This window comes from Pelodiscus sinensis, chromosome 1 (assembly GCF_052426305.1).
Source record: "Pelodiscus sinensis isolate ZL-2025 chromosome 1, ASM5242630v1, whole genome shotgun sequence".
In the NCBI taxonomy this organism is placed as follows: Eukaryota; Metazoa; Chordata; order Testudines; family Trionychidae; genus Pelodiscus; species Pelodiscus sinensis.
In genome coordinates, this window is record NC_143052.1 from 191,124,657 (window position 1) to 191,139,481 (window position 14,825).

The 14,825-nt window shown below is 45.7% G+C and overlaps 1 protein-coding gene across 6 annotated transcripts in view; it reads right to left on the bottom strand.

Annotated features, from left to right (window-relative positions):
- Positions 1-13,298, bottom strand: part of HLCS (holocarboxylase synthetase) — a 203,228-nt gene extending 189,930 nt beyond the window's left edge. The window contains exon 1 of one of the 6 annotated variants that reach the window (XM_075911737.2): positions 13,180-13,298. Coding sequence is in view for 3 of the 6 variants with exons in the window: in XM_075911706.2 (XP_075767821.2) it covers positions 7,602-7,856 (255 nt within the window). In the remaining 3 variants the exon portion in view is untranslated. Of the gene's footprint in view, positions 1-7,601; positions 7,890-8,920; positions 9,107-10,529; positions 10,625-13,179 lie in introns of those variants that run through there. The other 5 variants (XM_006125992.5, XM_006125991.5, XM_075911715.2 and 2 more) reach the window with 5 other exon arrangements.
- Between the last annotated feature and the right edge of the window lie 1,527 nt (positions 13,299-14,825).

Sequence of the window (14,825 nt, forward strand, 5' to 3'; positions counted from 1 at the left end):
TCCAGGGAGACGCGGAGCATGGGGGCAGCGGGACAGCCCAGACGCGCCACGGCTGTCCCGCTGCCCGCATGCTCCGCGGCTTTGCTCCCCGTCTCCCTCGTCTGCTGGTCTGCTGGAGATCAGCAGACCAGGGAGACGGGGAGCAAAGCCGCGGAGCATGTGGGCAGCAGGACAGCCGCGGCACGTCTGGGTTGTTCCGCTGCCCACGTGCTCCGCGGCTTTGCAGCGCCCCCCAGCAGACCAGGGAGACGCGGAGCAGCTTTTCTCGCCCCGGAGGACGCGGGCGGCGGGACCATGGCGCATCTGGGCGTCCCGCCGCTCTTGTCCTCCAGGGCGAGAAAAACCCCGTTCGTAACTGCGGATCCGACATAAGTTGGATCCGCGTAACTCGGGGACTGCCTGTACTGTACAATTTTATCTGCCAGGTACTCCCAAATATTTTAAGAATAAAGTTGCAATCTAATTAAAAAACACATTGTGTCCCTGTCCTCCTATCAAACACATCTTTAAAAATAGCCAAATATTCTGATGTTTCAGAACTATGCTCCATCCTCTCTCCTTCTTACATCACATGATTTCAAGTGTAGTAGTATTCTAAAATCTTCTAACTCACTGAAAGCATGTTTATTATAATTACTTTCAGTAGCAATAAACAATAATGTAGAAATATTGATTTGGAAGATCACAACACTTAAGCAAGCCATCTAATATTTATTATTCTACCACACACTGTGTTTAAAGCTAATTCAACCACAGAATTTTTTTCCTGTTGCATTTACAGAATCTAACTAATTTGAGCTGATAGGAATAATATTTCAAAACTATACAGACATTTCTGGCACTAAGCCATACTGGGAGCAAATCAGGTCTAAAGTGTGCTGTAAATCTTTATTAATTTCATATAACAGAATAAGTGTCAGTTTTCCCAACAAGCTTTAAAAGGTGTACAATCAATCAATATTCAAATGAAAATATTTCAACCTTTTTAGTTTTTTATATAATCTTTAAAATTCAGTGAAGAATTAACTTGAAGGGACTGGTAGTGGGTTATAACACCAAGGCATCATGGCTTTACTAATGAGAGTTGCAGAGTCAATACAACTACTCTTTAAAGTCAACAGGATTTAGCTCATAAAACTTTTCATTATCTTAAGCATCTGCTTTGATAAAGGTCAGAGGTAATCTTGAGAGGCTGCCATTTATGACCTTATGATGCTTTGTATTAAGGAAGCTACTGACCACAGTCCAGAGCCAAACAAACAAGCAATGACATCACTGAAAGCCTCAGAGGACTCCAAGCTGGTAGGACTGAACTATCCTCACCATAAGGTTCAGGACTAGAAGAAGAATTATGTATTGCACCTGCCTATGATTTAACTATTGGAAAGAGGACAGAGACCCATACATCACATCACTAGCACTTTAAAATCATGTAGAAAAAAACAAACATGATTAGATTACAAACAGCTTTCTCTTAGAGTGTAAGTAATAATTGAATCCATTTTAAACAGTATACTGAGAAATATTAATTTGCATTGTTGTAACCTTCAAACTTTCAACCAGTTTTGAAGAGCCACTATAAAGACACAGGTAGAAACAGTCCTGAGTCCAAGAAACTGATTGTGTCATTAAAGTCATAATTCTTTTGGAACTCTTAAAACTAAAAAATGGTCAATAACTTCTATAAACCTTTTATAAGAAAAAACACATATCTGTAATAGCGATGTAAAGTGTTAAACGGTTACCCGGTAAGCATCACCCTTGCAGGTGATGCTTACCAAGTAAGTGGTTAACTAGCAGCCCAACCTAGGCAGGGCCCCCAAACTTGGCTTAATGTCTAACTGGTAAACTTTTTAAATTGGATTTTACATCACTACTCTGAAATGCTAAGACCTAATTTCTGAACCTGTTAAAAAGTACAAATGCAAGAACTACCAAACTTCTAACAGCCTATGTAAACAACATTACAGACCTAAACACTATTCTTAATATTTAAGTATATACAGCATGTGTGTAAATGGTAGCTTCTCAAAAACTAAACCAAGGAGGGGAGAAAAATGTTGTAGTTAGACACACATACGGGCTGTGTCTACACTGGCACGATCTTGCACCAAAGCGGCCGCTTTTGCGCAAAAACATGCTGCCTGTCTACACTGGCGGGGAGTTGTGGCACAAGAACACTGATGTTCTAATGTGTGAAATCAGTGCTTCTTGCGCAAGAACTATGATGCTGCCACTCAGGAATAAGCCCTCTTGCACAACTGTTCTTGCGCAAGAGGCTAGTGTAGACAGGCAACATGAATTTCTTGTGCAAGAAAGCCTGATGGCTAAAATGTTCAAAATATATGGTTTGGCCCTAAACATTAGTCTAGCCTGATTTGTGGTTACCCAATCCAACGGTGACTAGATACGTAACACCAGGCCGAATCTGGCTTCTGGGAGGGGGACACCTTGCTTTAGGCCTTGGGGTTAGTCATTGCCACTAGCCTTAACTCACACAACAATTGCTTACCTCAGTTCCCCAGGTAACACTGTGCTGGGTATTAGGCATGTTAAAATGCAGTTATTTTACTACTTGATTAGTCTATAGAGGAAAGCAGCTGGCTCAGTCCTGGCTCACTCTGGGACCAAACCCTACTGCAGCTCTGCAATTTAAAACACAGTAGGAGCCGCACATCCTGCCCCCAGCTCCTGCTGGCTTTTAAACGCAGACCTGCAATGGGGTTTGGTCCCAGTGCAAGCCAGGACTAAGCCAGGCTGCCTGCCCAGCCAGCAGCAGCCCGTCTTTGGGGACCCCCCACAAACATAGGCTGCTACCAGAGCAGCCTCCCTTGCCAGACCCTCCTCCCTGCGCTGCTGCCTGTGCAGCAGCAGGGGGTGGGAGGAGGCAGCACTGCAGAGATGGTGCTGGAGGGAGGGACCAGCTTTTAAGTCGTTTACGCCCAGTACCGGCTCCTGCTTCCTGCCCCCCTTTGCTGCCTCTGATATAGACACAGCAAGGAGAGGGGGAAAATGCAAATAGTCTACTTGACTACCCACTTACATCCCTACTAGGTATATAATATTTCTTCCTTAAATAAGGTTTCTCCTTTTTTTTTTTTAAAGTTTGAGTGGTAAATATCTTTCTTTGGATTAGTTATTCTTGTATAAGTTCTCTGAACTTATAAATGCAGTTATTTCTAGCCTAACATTGTGTACAGCAATTTTATCTAACTGAAACACCAGGACACATTTAATCCCACATTTAAAAAAAATAACACATCCTATCTAGCCTATTAGATGACTGATTGTATGTATAGTGCATGGACAGATTCTGCACAATCTTTCATTTAAAAACAGAAAATAATCAAACCCTTAGCTGCAAAAGTAACTCCCCACTAAGCTAAATCCTAAGGCCTAACCATAATTCTGAGTCTGCAGACTAGAGGCCATGTTTATACTAATAAGCCCATAGTGGTACAGCTGTACCAATACAGTTGTGCAGCTATAAGGCTATCTATGTCTACACCGCAAACCTAGCAACAGCACAGTTCCGCTGCTACAGCACTGCTGCTGTAACGCACAATGTCTACATCTACACTAGCAGCTTCTTGCGCAAGAACTCTTTTGTGGAAGAGTTCTTGTGCAAAAACTCTTCCACAAGAGAGTGTCTACACTGGCATGTGCTTTTGTGCAAGAGCATCCATGCCAGTGTAGATGCTCTCTTGCGCAAGAAAGCTCTGATGGCCATTTTAACCATAGGACTTTCTTGCTCAAGAAATTCATGTTGCCTGTCTACACTGGCCTCTTGCGTAAGAACAGTTGCGCAAAAGGGCTTATTCCTGAGCGGGAGCATCAGAGTTCTGGCACAAGAAGCCCTGATTTTATACATTAGAACGTCAGTTTACTTGCGCAAGAACACACGGCCAGTGTAGACTGGCAGCAAGTTTTTGCGTAAGACCGGCTGCTTTTGCGCAAGATCGTGACAGTGTAGACACAGCCACAGTGTAGCCATTCCTTGTTAGCAGGAGAAAGCTCTTACCTACAAAATAAAACCACTCCAACAAGGGGCAGTAGCTTTGTTGTCAGGAGAACATCTACTGCCAACAAAGCCCTGTCCACACAAGTGTTGTTAATGAAGGGAGGCTGTTTTTTCACACCTTTGACCAACAAAAGTTTGACCAACAAAAGTGCACTGCAGGCATATCCTAAGAGTGCTCATGTTCTAAGAGTGCTGACAGAAAAAAGTTTCCTACCAAAATAATGTTGGGCACACAAACACTTATGCTGGCAAAACTTACATCACACAGAGGAGTGGGTTTTTCACACCCATAAGTGCTTGTCTAGACATGACCTAAAACTATAACTCAGAAATATGAACTCTCCAGTCTCCCACTTATGTCAGTAGGGGGGGTCTTGGCTGAGTGTGGCAGAAGGGCTGGCAGCTGGGAACCCTGCTGAGCTGCGAGCATGGCAGGACTGGAGTCCCACTAGCATAGCCGGGGCTGGGGCCTCAGCATCTACAGCAGCCCCGTTAGTGCAGCTAGAGCTTTCACAGCCATGGCAGCTCCAGTAACAGGGCCGGGACCAGGGTCATGGCAGCCTAAGCTATCAGGGCTGCAGCAACCCAGAAGGGGACAGGGGGGAAGGCAGCTGGGGCCAACAATAGGGAGGGTTGGTAGAAGGGGACCTTTCCCTAGCCCAGCAAATTCCCTCATTTGGGACTGGTCAAGTGCCGAGGGTGCTGGACCAGTGAGGGCCAACCTGTAATTCAATCTCTCTGCTCTGTTAAATAAACATTCTTTATCTAGAGAAGTATCTACACACAGGCTATGTCTACACTGCGCGTTGTTGCACAAGATATGCAAATGAGCTGCAGTGATGAATATCGCCATACCTCATTTGCATACCCAATGACCTGCCATTTTTGCAGAAGGGGCTTTTGCGCAAGAAGAAGCTGTTTACAATGCTCCTTGAGCAAAAAAAACCCTCTTGCGAGGACCCGTTCTCCCGGAAAATAAGCGGCAGAACAGCTCCTGGCAAGAGGGGTTTCTTGCGCAAGAAGGCACAGTGTAGACAGCTTCTTCTTGGGCCACAGCCCCTTCTGCAAAAATGGTGGCTCATTAGGAATGGAAATGAGGCATGCCGATATTCATTGCCACACCTCATTTGCATATCTTGTGCAACAATGCGCAGTGTAAATGTAGCCAGTGTATATGAACCAGAGCAGTGATGAGAAGTGGAAATTGTAAGCTGGGAATATATTTTTCTTGTAAACAGCAAATCTCTAAACACTGCACATATTCAGTCTATGGGGCACTGAACAGAGATGCTTGAAAGGCTTCAGGGTTGAAGTGTATCAATTGCAAGACTGCTGAGCAAAAGCTGGCAGGACCTGTAAGCACTTGAATCGGCTGGGGCCAGTGGAGTTGGAGTGGAACTCCTTCATACTAAAGGCAAGTAGAAGCAAGGTACTTCACAGCCCTGAGAAGTATCAAACTTTGCATATGTCTTTACTTAATTTCAGTTTACTGATAAAGACCAAAACTTCAATTTTTCACTATTACAGTACAACCTCCTTCACTCAATCTAATCGGGGCCAGGGTCAGATCACATTATCAAAAACTCAGTTAATCTGGAAAACAGGAAAGTGTGAGGCTGCAGCACCATCTAGCCGCCACAGGCAAAGCTACTTTTGGACTTGAGTGTTTGGCTAATATAGATGGGCAGATAATGGAGGGTCAAATAAATAGGCTTCTACTGTTGAATTTCAATCCTATGCTCACAAGGGTTTACAATAACCCCTTCCCCCAAGATTAGCGCCATCTGCCATTTTGTAATCATTTTCTCCATTACATTATGAACTTGAATAAAAATATTGACTAATACCAGACCCAGCAAAACTCCCTCCATGAATTCTCTAGATGTACCCTTCCAATGTGACTGCAAGCTATTGATAACTACTGAAGAGTACAGTTTTTCTACCAGTTATCCACCTACTTTGTGCTGGGTGTAATTTCATTTAGGTCAAATTTCCTTAATTTTTTTATGAGAAAGTTATCTGGATTATATCAAAAGCACATCTACACTAGGATGTTAACACACTACTACACAAAACAATTTATATTTTAACATTTTAATTTGTTGAAGCAAGCCTTAATCTTGCATCTGAGGGTCATCTTGACCAGTTAAAAACACTTTGCCTTGTCTAACCTAAAATGTTAATACATTCAATACACAGAGTAAACACACATTCTTCCCCCCTTCCCCAATATTGCCTAATATGGGCTACACTGGTCTGGCTAAAACTCAGCTCATCACTAGGCTTTTAGCTCAATCACAGTAGGGCTACGTCTACACTGGCAGCTTCTTGCGGAAGAACGGCTGTTCTTCCAGAAGTAAATTTACAATATAGCATTGTAAAACAGGGCTTCTTCCCGAAGAGTTATTCCTCTCCCCACGAGGAATAGGCCCTCTTGTGCAAGAGTTCTTCCAGAAGAGGCCAGTGTAGACAGGCAACATCAATTTATTGCGCAAGAAGCCCCTCTGGTTAAAATGGCCATCAGAGCTTTCCTGTGGAAGAGAAAGTCTACACTGCCATGAATGCTCTTGCGCAAAAGCACATGCCAGTGTAGACACTCTCTTGTGGAAGAGTTTTTGCACAAGAACTCTTACACAAAAAAGTTCTTGCGCAAGAAGCTTCCAGTGTAGACATAGCCTAGGTGCTTTTGTATATAAAAGTTGCTCTCCACAGAAACCTTTAGTAAAAGATGAACGATTTATACAAATAAAGAAACCAGAATACACTGTACACTAAACCCTAGTCAGTATGGTGTTCTAATATTTATACATTGATAAGGGCCTGCAAGGTCAAAGCAGCACAGGCAGTCTTTAATCTTGTTTGTATGGCACCAAACTTACTGATGACTCTTAGAATTATACAGTTGTATGCAGCATAGTTGTAGCCATGTCTGTCCCAGAATATTAGAAAGACCGAGTAAAGTACTATCTTTTACTGGACCAACATCAGTTGGAGAGAGAGAGCGAGAGAGAGACGTGAGGGAAAAAAAAAACGGGGAGCTTCAACACTCCTCCACCTCCACAACAGAAGTCGGCTTGATAAAAGCCATTACCTCACCCGCCTTGTCTTGCCACTACGAGACCGATTACGCATCTTGCATTTTATTTCTGAGACGCCCGGGGGCAGGATTCTCCTCTTCAACTTCTCCTGACTGGAACCCAGGGCTACACTTTATTTATTTGAGGTTAACAACGGTGCTGTCCCCCCCCCCCCCCCCAAACAAACACCTCCAGCTAGAGCTCAGCAGGACTAGGCGTGAGTCGGGAGGAGACTGGTCGTGCCGGGAGGGGGGGGGGGGGGTGCAGCTGCCCCTCCTGTAGCGCTGAGCCCAGGGGGCATTGCCGAGCGCTGCGGCTGTCCCAACAAGCCGAGTTACCTCCTATGCCCCTCCCCCCGCCGGGGTCGCGACAGGACAAGCCCTTAAGGACACCCCCGCGCGCCCCCCCCAACCGCCACCCCTCCCCGCGCCCCGGCAGGTGCGGCTCCGCCCCTCTCCCCCGCCCCAGGCCGGCCCGCGCAGGAGGCCGGGCGCGGCGAGTACCTGCGGGGTCTCCTCCGTGAAGAAGACCTTGTCCCCCCGCCTGACGCACACGGGCTCCTCGCCCAGCCCGGGCAGCCCCTGCCTGCGCCGCCGCCCCCGCCGGGCCAGGGGGCAGCCGCTCGCGCCGCCTCCGCAGCGGCTGAAGACCAAGGCGCAGCGCGCGCGGTGCAGGCGGCGCACAGTGCGGCGGATGAGCGCGGCCCAGCCAGCCCCCCAGCGCGCCCACAGGTACAGGTAGCACAGAGTGATCAGCATGGCCCGGCCGGCCGCCCCACCCCCACCGCAGGGAGGGAGGGAGGCACTAGGGGGGAAAGGGCGTGGCGGGGGGATTTCCCCCCCCCCCCCGGAGTCTGCTCTTCTCCGATTGGCTGCTCGGCCCCGCCCACCATCGGCAAAGAGAAAGGAGCTCGCCAGTTGGCCAATCTAACTGCGATGCTAGTTGGAGGCCCCCTAGAAATCGGCTGCTGATTGGTTGTTGCTGTCACGCCCACTTCCCTTCAGCCTGTTGCGCAGGGAACTGCAGCGCAGCTGCTTCTGCCGGCTCGCGGCGCACACTTGGGCCCGCGCTGGGAGAGCCCCGCCCCCCTCACACAGCGCCTTGGCACAGCGCCAGCCACCTGCGGGGGGGTGAGCAGAGCTGTTCTCAAGCCGCGCTGGTGTAAAACAGATTGGAGCTACTGGGTCAGCGCCCCTGTAGGCCTCTCCTAGCGGAAAGAGAAAAGCGACCAACAAAATGCACAGAGAAATTGCGGGTATCATATACCCAAGGGAACCTTTAAGGGGGGAAAAAAAAGTAATACTAGCCATTGATTTGACGGGCTAGGAGAATGAATTGAAGAAAGGGGCTCTCTCCTTATTCTAAAACGAAAGACAGGACAATGCAGCACTTTAAAGACTAACAGGATGGTTTATTAGGGGATAAGTTTTCCTGGGCTGGCCCAGGAAAGCACATCCCCTAATAAACCATCCTGTTAATCTTTAAAGTGCTGCATTGTCCTGTCTTTTGTTTCAGCAAGAGCAGACTAATATTGCTACATCTCTGTTACTATACTACTTATTCTAATATGACCATTTGATATTACAAAAACAAAAGGAAGCAAACGCCAGGATAAACGTGATTAGAAGACCAATAAGTAGCCTTGCTATTGCGAGAAAAACAACATTCCTTTTTTTAAAAAGCTATTATTTTAAAGGCAACTACGAAAAAGCTTGACTAAGATTTAGGTTCTACAAAAGCCCATGCATTAACTTTTGATTACCAAGTATTGCATTTTAAGAACTGATTTCTCAAGCAGACCCATAGGAATAGACCACTCTACCTGGTATGTAACCCTGCTGGCTTCCATGGAGCTTTGTGAGAATTCAGGGGTTTGTCCACATGGAGTTTATTGCAGGACTAAAAGTTTAAGCTCTATTCCTGTGAATACTTGGCTCTAAAAAGGAGCAGCTGAGAGACTCCCCTTCCAATCCAAGGTCTGCACTCTGTTAAACCATCTTACACTTTCCTTCAGCTTTACACCCTCTCCTCCAAGTTTTTTTCTTTCCCTGTCTTTCTAACATCCTAGAAGAAATAGCAAGTTTTCTGACTAAAGCCTTTTTCTGCTGCCAACTTCCTGGCTTTATACTAGCCCAGTTGGTTCCTTCTCAGCTGGGCTCCATCAACAATCCAGGGTTACTTAAAACACAGCTGAGGGGAAATGGGTGGCTTAGCTGGTTAACTGGCCCCCTCTCATCCTCATTAACCCTCCCTAGACCAGTGTGGGGGCAAATTCCCACCACAACAACCCAAGTGATGTTGATGCTAAAATGAGGCTACAAACCTGTAGAGGAAAATAGTTATGTGCAGGTTGCTCATAAGCATAATTGAAAAGGACAATACTCAGTTCTACTGCTTACTTGACATTATGTCAGTAATGGCATAACTTGTGCTTGAATTAAAATGTCAAGTGATAGGGTGCTTCCCTTTCCACAAATTATAGCATATATTGGCTTGATATTTCTGTTTGGGTACTTATCAGGCTCTTATTGCTATAGTATCCAAGCATTGTAATCACTGATGTATTTTGTTCTCACAGGCATTTAGCAGGTACTATCCTTCTTTTATAGAAGCAACAGAGTGGGCAATTAAATGACTTGTTTCAGGCACCAAAAAAGATCTTTAGCACTGGCAGCGTCAAGAATTGAAACCATATCTCCAAAACACCACCCTATTGCCTTTTCTTGATATGGTGCTCCTCCACTCCTATTTTTTATTCCATTCTCCTCAACTCTAGCTGTGATATATGCAGCAAGTATATCAAGTGATTCACCATTAATGGTTTCTTACTACTAGTTTGCTCCTTCTATAGCAAATAAACAGAAAACTTTTCTGTTAAAAGCATTTCTGGAAAATCATGCCAGTGTAGACGTAGCCAAGGAGCATCTCCCAGATGCTCCTTTTCAGTCCCTTCACCACTAGAACCAGGGAGACTGGAGAAGACCCTAGCATATGGATCACTGCAGCTACCTGGATAACATTATAACTATAAAAATAGCATTTTATATTTACCATAAACACTAACACACCTCCAGGAAGTGGATTCTGTTTTACAAACACTCCTTCTCCCAGGCAAGTGAGAAAGAGATAAAGGAATTACTTGACCTCTGCTTTGCTCATATACAACAGTTTGTCTGAATATGGGGAACTGAATGACTCAGCACACTGGTGATAGATTACAGAGTCTCAGCTTTACATGAGTGCATGACAGATGTAAATAAAACAGTAGTCATGCATATTATACACATAAGCAAAATTTAGAATAGAAGACTAAATTCTGTTCTCTAAGTCAGTTTTAACATCTTATTTGCAGTTAGTGGTGTTATATAGCAGTTTTTACACTCAAATACAATAGAATAATGTATTCTTTATTTTATATCTAAAATACTTACCTAGTATGGAATTTCACACAATACTCAAAAAGACGGAATCTTATCTTGGCTTGCTAAAAATGGATACAACAATGACCCTTAGCCCTATCCCAGTATGCATCATTATTTCTTAAAGGAATAGCAACACCATCAGCATAGATTTTACATCTACTATACATCAAAATGTAATATTCTTTTTAGACCAACCACTAGAGGGCAAAACATTCTTTTTAGACCAACCACTAGAGGGCAAAATAAGCCTGATTTCACACAGCTAAAAGTTGCAATACATATAAGTTAGTTTGCTGAATGAAAGTCCAGGATAGCCGTTGTGGGAAGGTAGTATGGATGAGAAAAAGCTGTGTGACCCCAAATTTGCCTGTGCATGTGATATAAATATGCTCCTGTAGCTGCAGGTAAAGCAGCAGGGAGGTTCCTAAAAAGCAATCTTCATTCCTGTTGTCGATTCTAATATACTAGTCACTACAGGAGTAGTTCGTGTGTACAGGAATACAGTTCCAGGCTGCCAGGCATCATCCCACTAGCTCAGGTTGCCCTGGTCTGCTGTCTGTGGTAAGATGAAGGCCCAAAACATAAGTCAATGCAACACAGGACTGGTGTGAGGCCTAGCTAACAATGGACAAAACATGGCTAACATAAAGCAATGCTAAGTGGTGAGCAAGACGCAGTGTAACAATATGGTTTTTCTGTAACAATATTGGAAGGCCTGTAGCCAAAGCCTTCTTCTGCAGCCAGAGTGGAGAGCAGCAGCCATTAGATGTAAGGCCCGGAGTCACATACTCACATTCCATCTAAATTGCATTAAAATAGTGTCACATCAGACTATGAGAAGGGGATTTTGTCCTAATAGCCCCCCACTGTCAACAGCTAAAGTAACAGATCTCAAGGTGGGTAAAGAAAACTTAAGTAACACCATTCTGTCTGGCTAGAAACTGCTTATCAATAGTTGTGGTTGTGGAATTCTCATTCTATGATTATGGTCATCATACTTTCCTATTGTTTGACTGTGTGATCTCTGTCTGGTTTGTAGCTGTTTCTGTCTGCTGTATAATTAATTTTGCTAGGTGTAAATCAATTAAGGTGGTGGGGTATGATTGGTTAGTAAAATTATACTAAAATAATTGGGTAAGGCAGCATTTCCCAAACTATGGGCCGCAGCCCGGTACTGGGCCATGGGAAAAAAATACCAGGTCTCAGCGTGGCTGTCGGGAGGGGAGCAGGGCGGGGCGGGCTAGGAGGAGGTGTGTGTGTAGGGGGAAACCGGCTGCCAGGAAGCAGGGTTGGGGGCAGCAGGGCTGTTGGGCAGAGATGGGAGAGGGTGTACGGGTGGCTGGCGGAAACAGGGTTGGGGGTAGCGGGGCTGTCCAGCAGAGATCGGGGCAGGCGGCCAAGTGGCGGAAGCAGGGCTGGACGGAGGGTGGGTGGGGCTGGCCGGGGGAGATCAGGAGGAGGAAGAGGACTGGAGATCCAGCCTCTGGAAGCAGGGCTGGCTGGGGGCAGTGGGCTGGCTGGGGAGGGGCAAGGGGAAGGTGGGCTGGACAGAGGAGATCGTCAGGAAGAGGACAAGCGAACCAGCTGCCAGAAGCAGGGCTGGCCGGGGGCAGCGGGGCTGGCCAGGGGAGATTGGGAGGAGAAGCGGGGGAGGGGGGGAGCAAATCGGCTAGTGGGAAGCAGGACTGACCCAGGCACATACAGACCCGGGCACACGAGTGAGTCTGGCCCTGGGGATTCCATTTTGCCCCCCGCTCTCTCCATACCCTCCCTCAAGTAGTTGTGAACTGCCTGGCTGGTAGACACACTCACGCAGCATGAGCACATCTACCAACCAGGCGGTTCGCAGCTATGGACTGATGAACCTAATAATAATAAAACTTACCTAATTAGAAAATACTGGACATTTTATCTGTCTGGTATTTTCTCAATTTGTTTCCCGGACAGAACCCTCAAATACCAGACTGTCCGGTACAAAACTGGACACCTGGCAACCCTACCACTCCTTGCACCCTCCCTCCTAGCCAGCTACCCTACCCCCAATCTGCTCCTGCCTCCTGGAGTGGCGCTGGGTTCCCCAAGCCTTGGCCCACGCTGGGCAGAGGATGCAACCGGGTGAAACATTGAAAAGTTATTAATTTTTAATTTTTTTATATGCGGTCATATTTTTGGGCTGCAAAAAACAGTACTGAAAAAAAAACAGGTTCCAACTAAAGTAAAAAGTTTGGGAAACCCTGGTCTAGCCAGCTTTCTATCCATCTTACAGTCCATTTATCCAATTCATATTCCCTTAACTTGCTGGCAAGAATATTGCAGGTGACCGTATCAAAAGCTTTACTAAAGCTGGCACTGGGGGCTTTGGGAGGACCAGAAACAACTTATTTGAATATTCATCATTTGCTTAATGAATATGCAAATATGCAAATGAATGTTACCAGTCCTCCAAAAGCTCGTGAATGGATTTACTGGTCCCTGTGTCAAAAAGTTTGGGAATCCCTGGGTTAAGGTATAGCTAAGCAGGACTCAGGTTTCATTATATAAACTAGGGTCCAAAAAGTAATAGAAGCAGAAGGAAACCAGCTAGAAGAAGACCAGAATAGGAAAACAAGAATAGAAAGGAACACCAAGAAGAAGGGGAAGACCTGGAAGAACTACTCACCTCCAAGAGACAGCCTAAAACCAGAGCTACCAGGATTCTCCGGCACAACCGTGACGTGCAGCAGCTAAGATCCAGAGAGACTGATCTCGCCTGGCCAACAGGGGAAGTCTGCCTGTCTTTATCAGGATTGGTGACCTTGACATTGTGTGCTTAGCATGTGCATTCTGCTTGTTTGGGAATTGTCAATAAATAGAGAATAAGAATATTACTGTGTGAGGCTCTTTCAGTGGCTAAAGATCCTGCCAACTCGCAGGAAATTACGCCCTGAGCCCTAGGAATTGGGTAAAGGTGGGTGTGTAAATTAACAGGGTTTCACCTTGAGCCCTAGGAACTGGGTAAAGGTGTGTGTCTCTACAGTGTGGAAGGGATAGAGAAATTTGTGCAGGTAACAGCAGGCCCCAGCTTACAGAACTTGGCACAAACAGGGCTGAGAGTGCAAAACACTAATTGGTAATAGGCCCACATGTAGAACAAAAATTGGCTTAAACATAAAAAGGGAAGCTTACAAGAAATGGAAACTTGGACAGATGACTAGGGATTAGTATATATATATTGCTCGAGAATGCAGGGGAGTTATCAGGAAGGTGAAAGCACAACTGGAATTGCAGCTGACAAGGGATGTGAAGGGTAACAAAAAAGGTTTCTACAGGCATGTTAGCAAGAAGAGGGTGATTAGAGAAGGTGTGGGGCCCTCACTGGATGAGGGAGATAACCTATGACAGATGATATGGGAAAAGCTGAAGTACTCAATACTTTCTTTACCTCTGTCTTCACAGACAAGGTCAGCTCCCAGACTACTGCACTAGAAACATGGTATGGGAAGGAGGTGGGCAGCACTTGGTGGAGAAAGAACAGGCTAAGAACTATTTAGAAAAGCTAGACATACACAAATTCATGGGTCTGGATTTAATACATTCGAGGATCCTGAGGGAGTCAGCAAATATAATTGCAGCACCTTTGGCCATTATCTTTGAAAACTTTTAGAGATCGGTAGAGATCCTGGATGATTTGAAAAAGGCAAATGTAGTGCCCATCTTTAAAAAAAAGGAAGAAGGACAATCCAGGGAACTACAGACCAGTCAGCCTTACCTCAGCCCCCGGAAAAATCATAGAGGGGATCCTCAAGGAATCCATTTTGAGGCATTTGGAAGAAGGGAAAATGATCAGGAATAGGCAACATGGATTCACCAAGGGCAAGTCGTGCCTGACCAATCTGATTGGCTTCTATGATAAGGTAACTGGCTCTGTGAATATGGGAAAGTCAGTGGAGGTGATATACCTTGACTTTACCAAAGCTTTTGATACTGTCTCCCACAATATTCTTGCCAGCAAGTTAAGGGATTGGATAAATGGACTGTAAGATGGATAGAAATCTGGCTAGACTGTCGGGCCCAATGGGTGGTGATCAACAGCTCAATGTCAAGTTGGTGGTCAGTTTCTAGAGGAGTGCCCCAAGGATCAATTCTAGGGCCGGTTTTGTTCAACATCTTTATTGATGACCTGGTTCAAGGGAAGGATTGCACTCTCAGCAAGTTTGCGGATGACACTAAGCTAGGGGGAGAGGTAGATATGTTGGAGGGAAGGGATAAGGTCCAGAGTGACCTAGACAGATTAGAGGATTGGGCCAAAAGAAATCTGATGAGGTT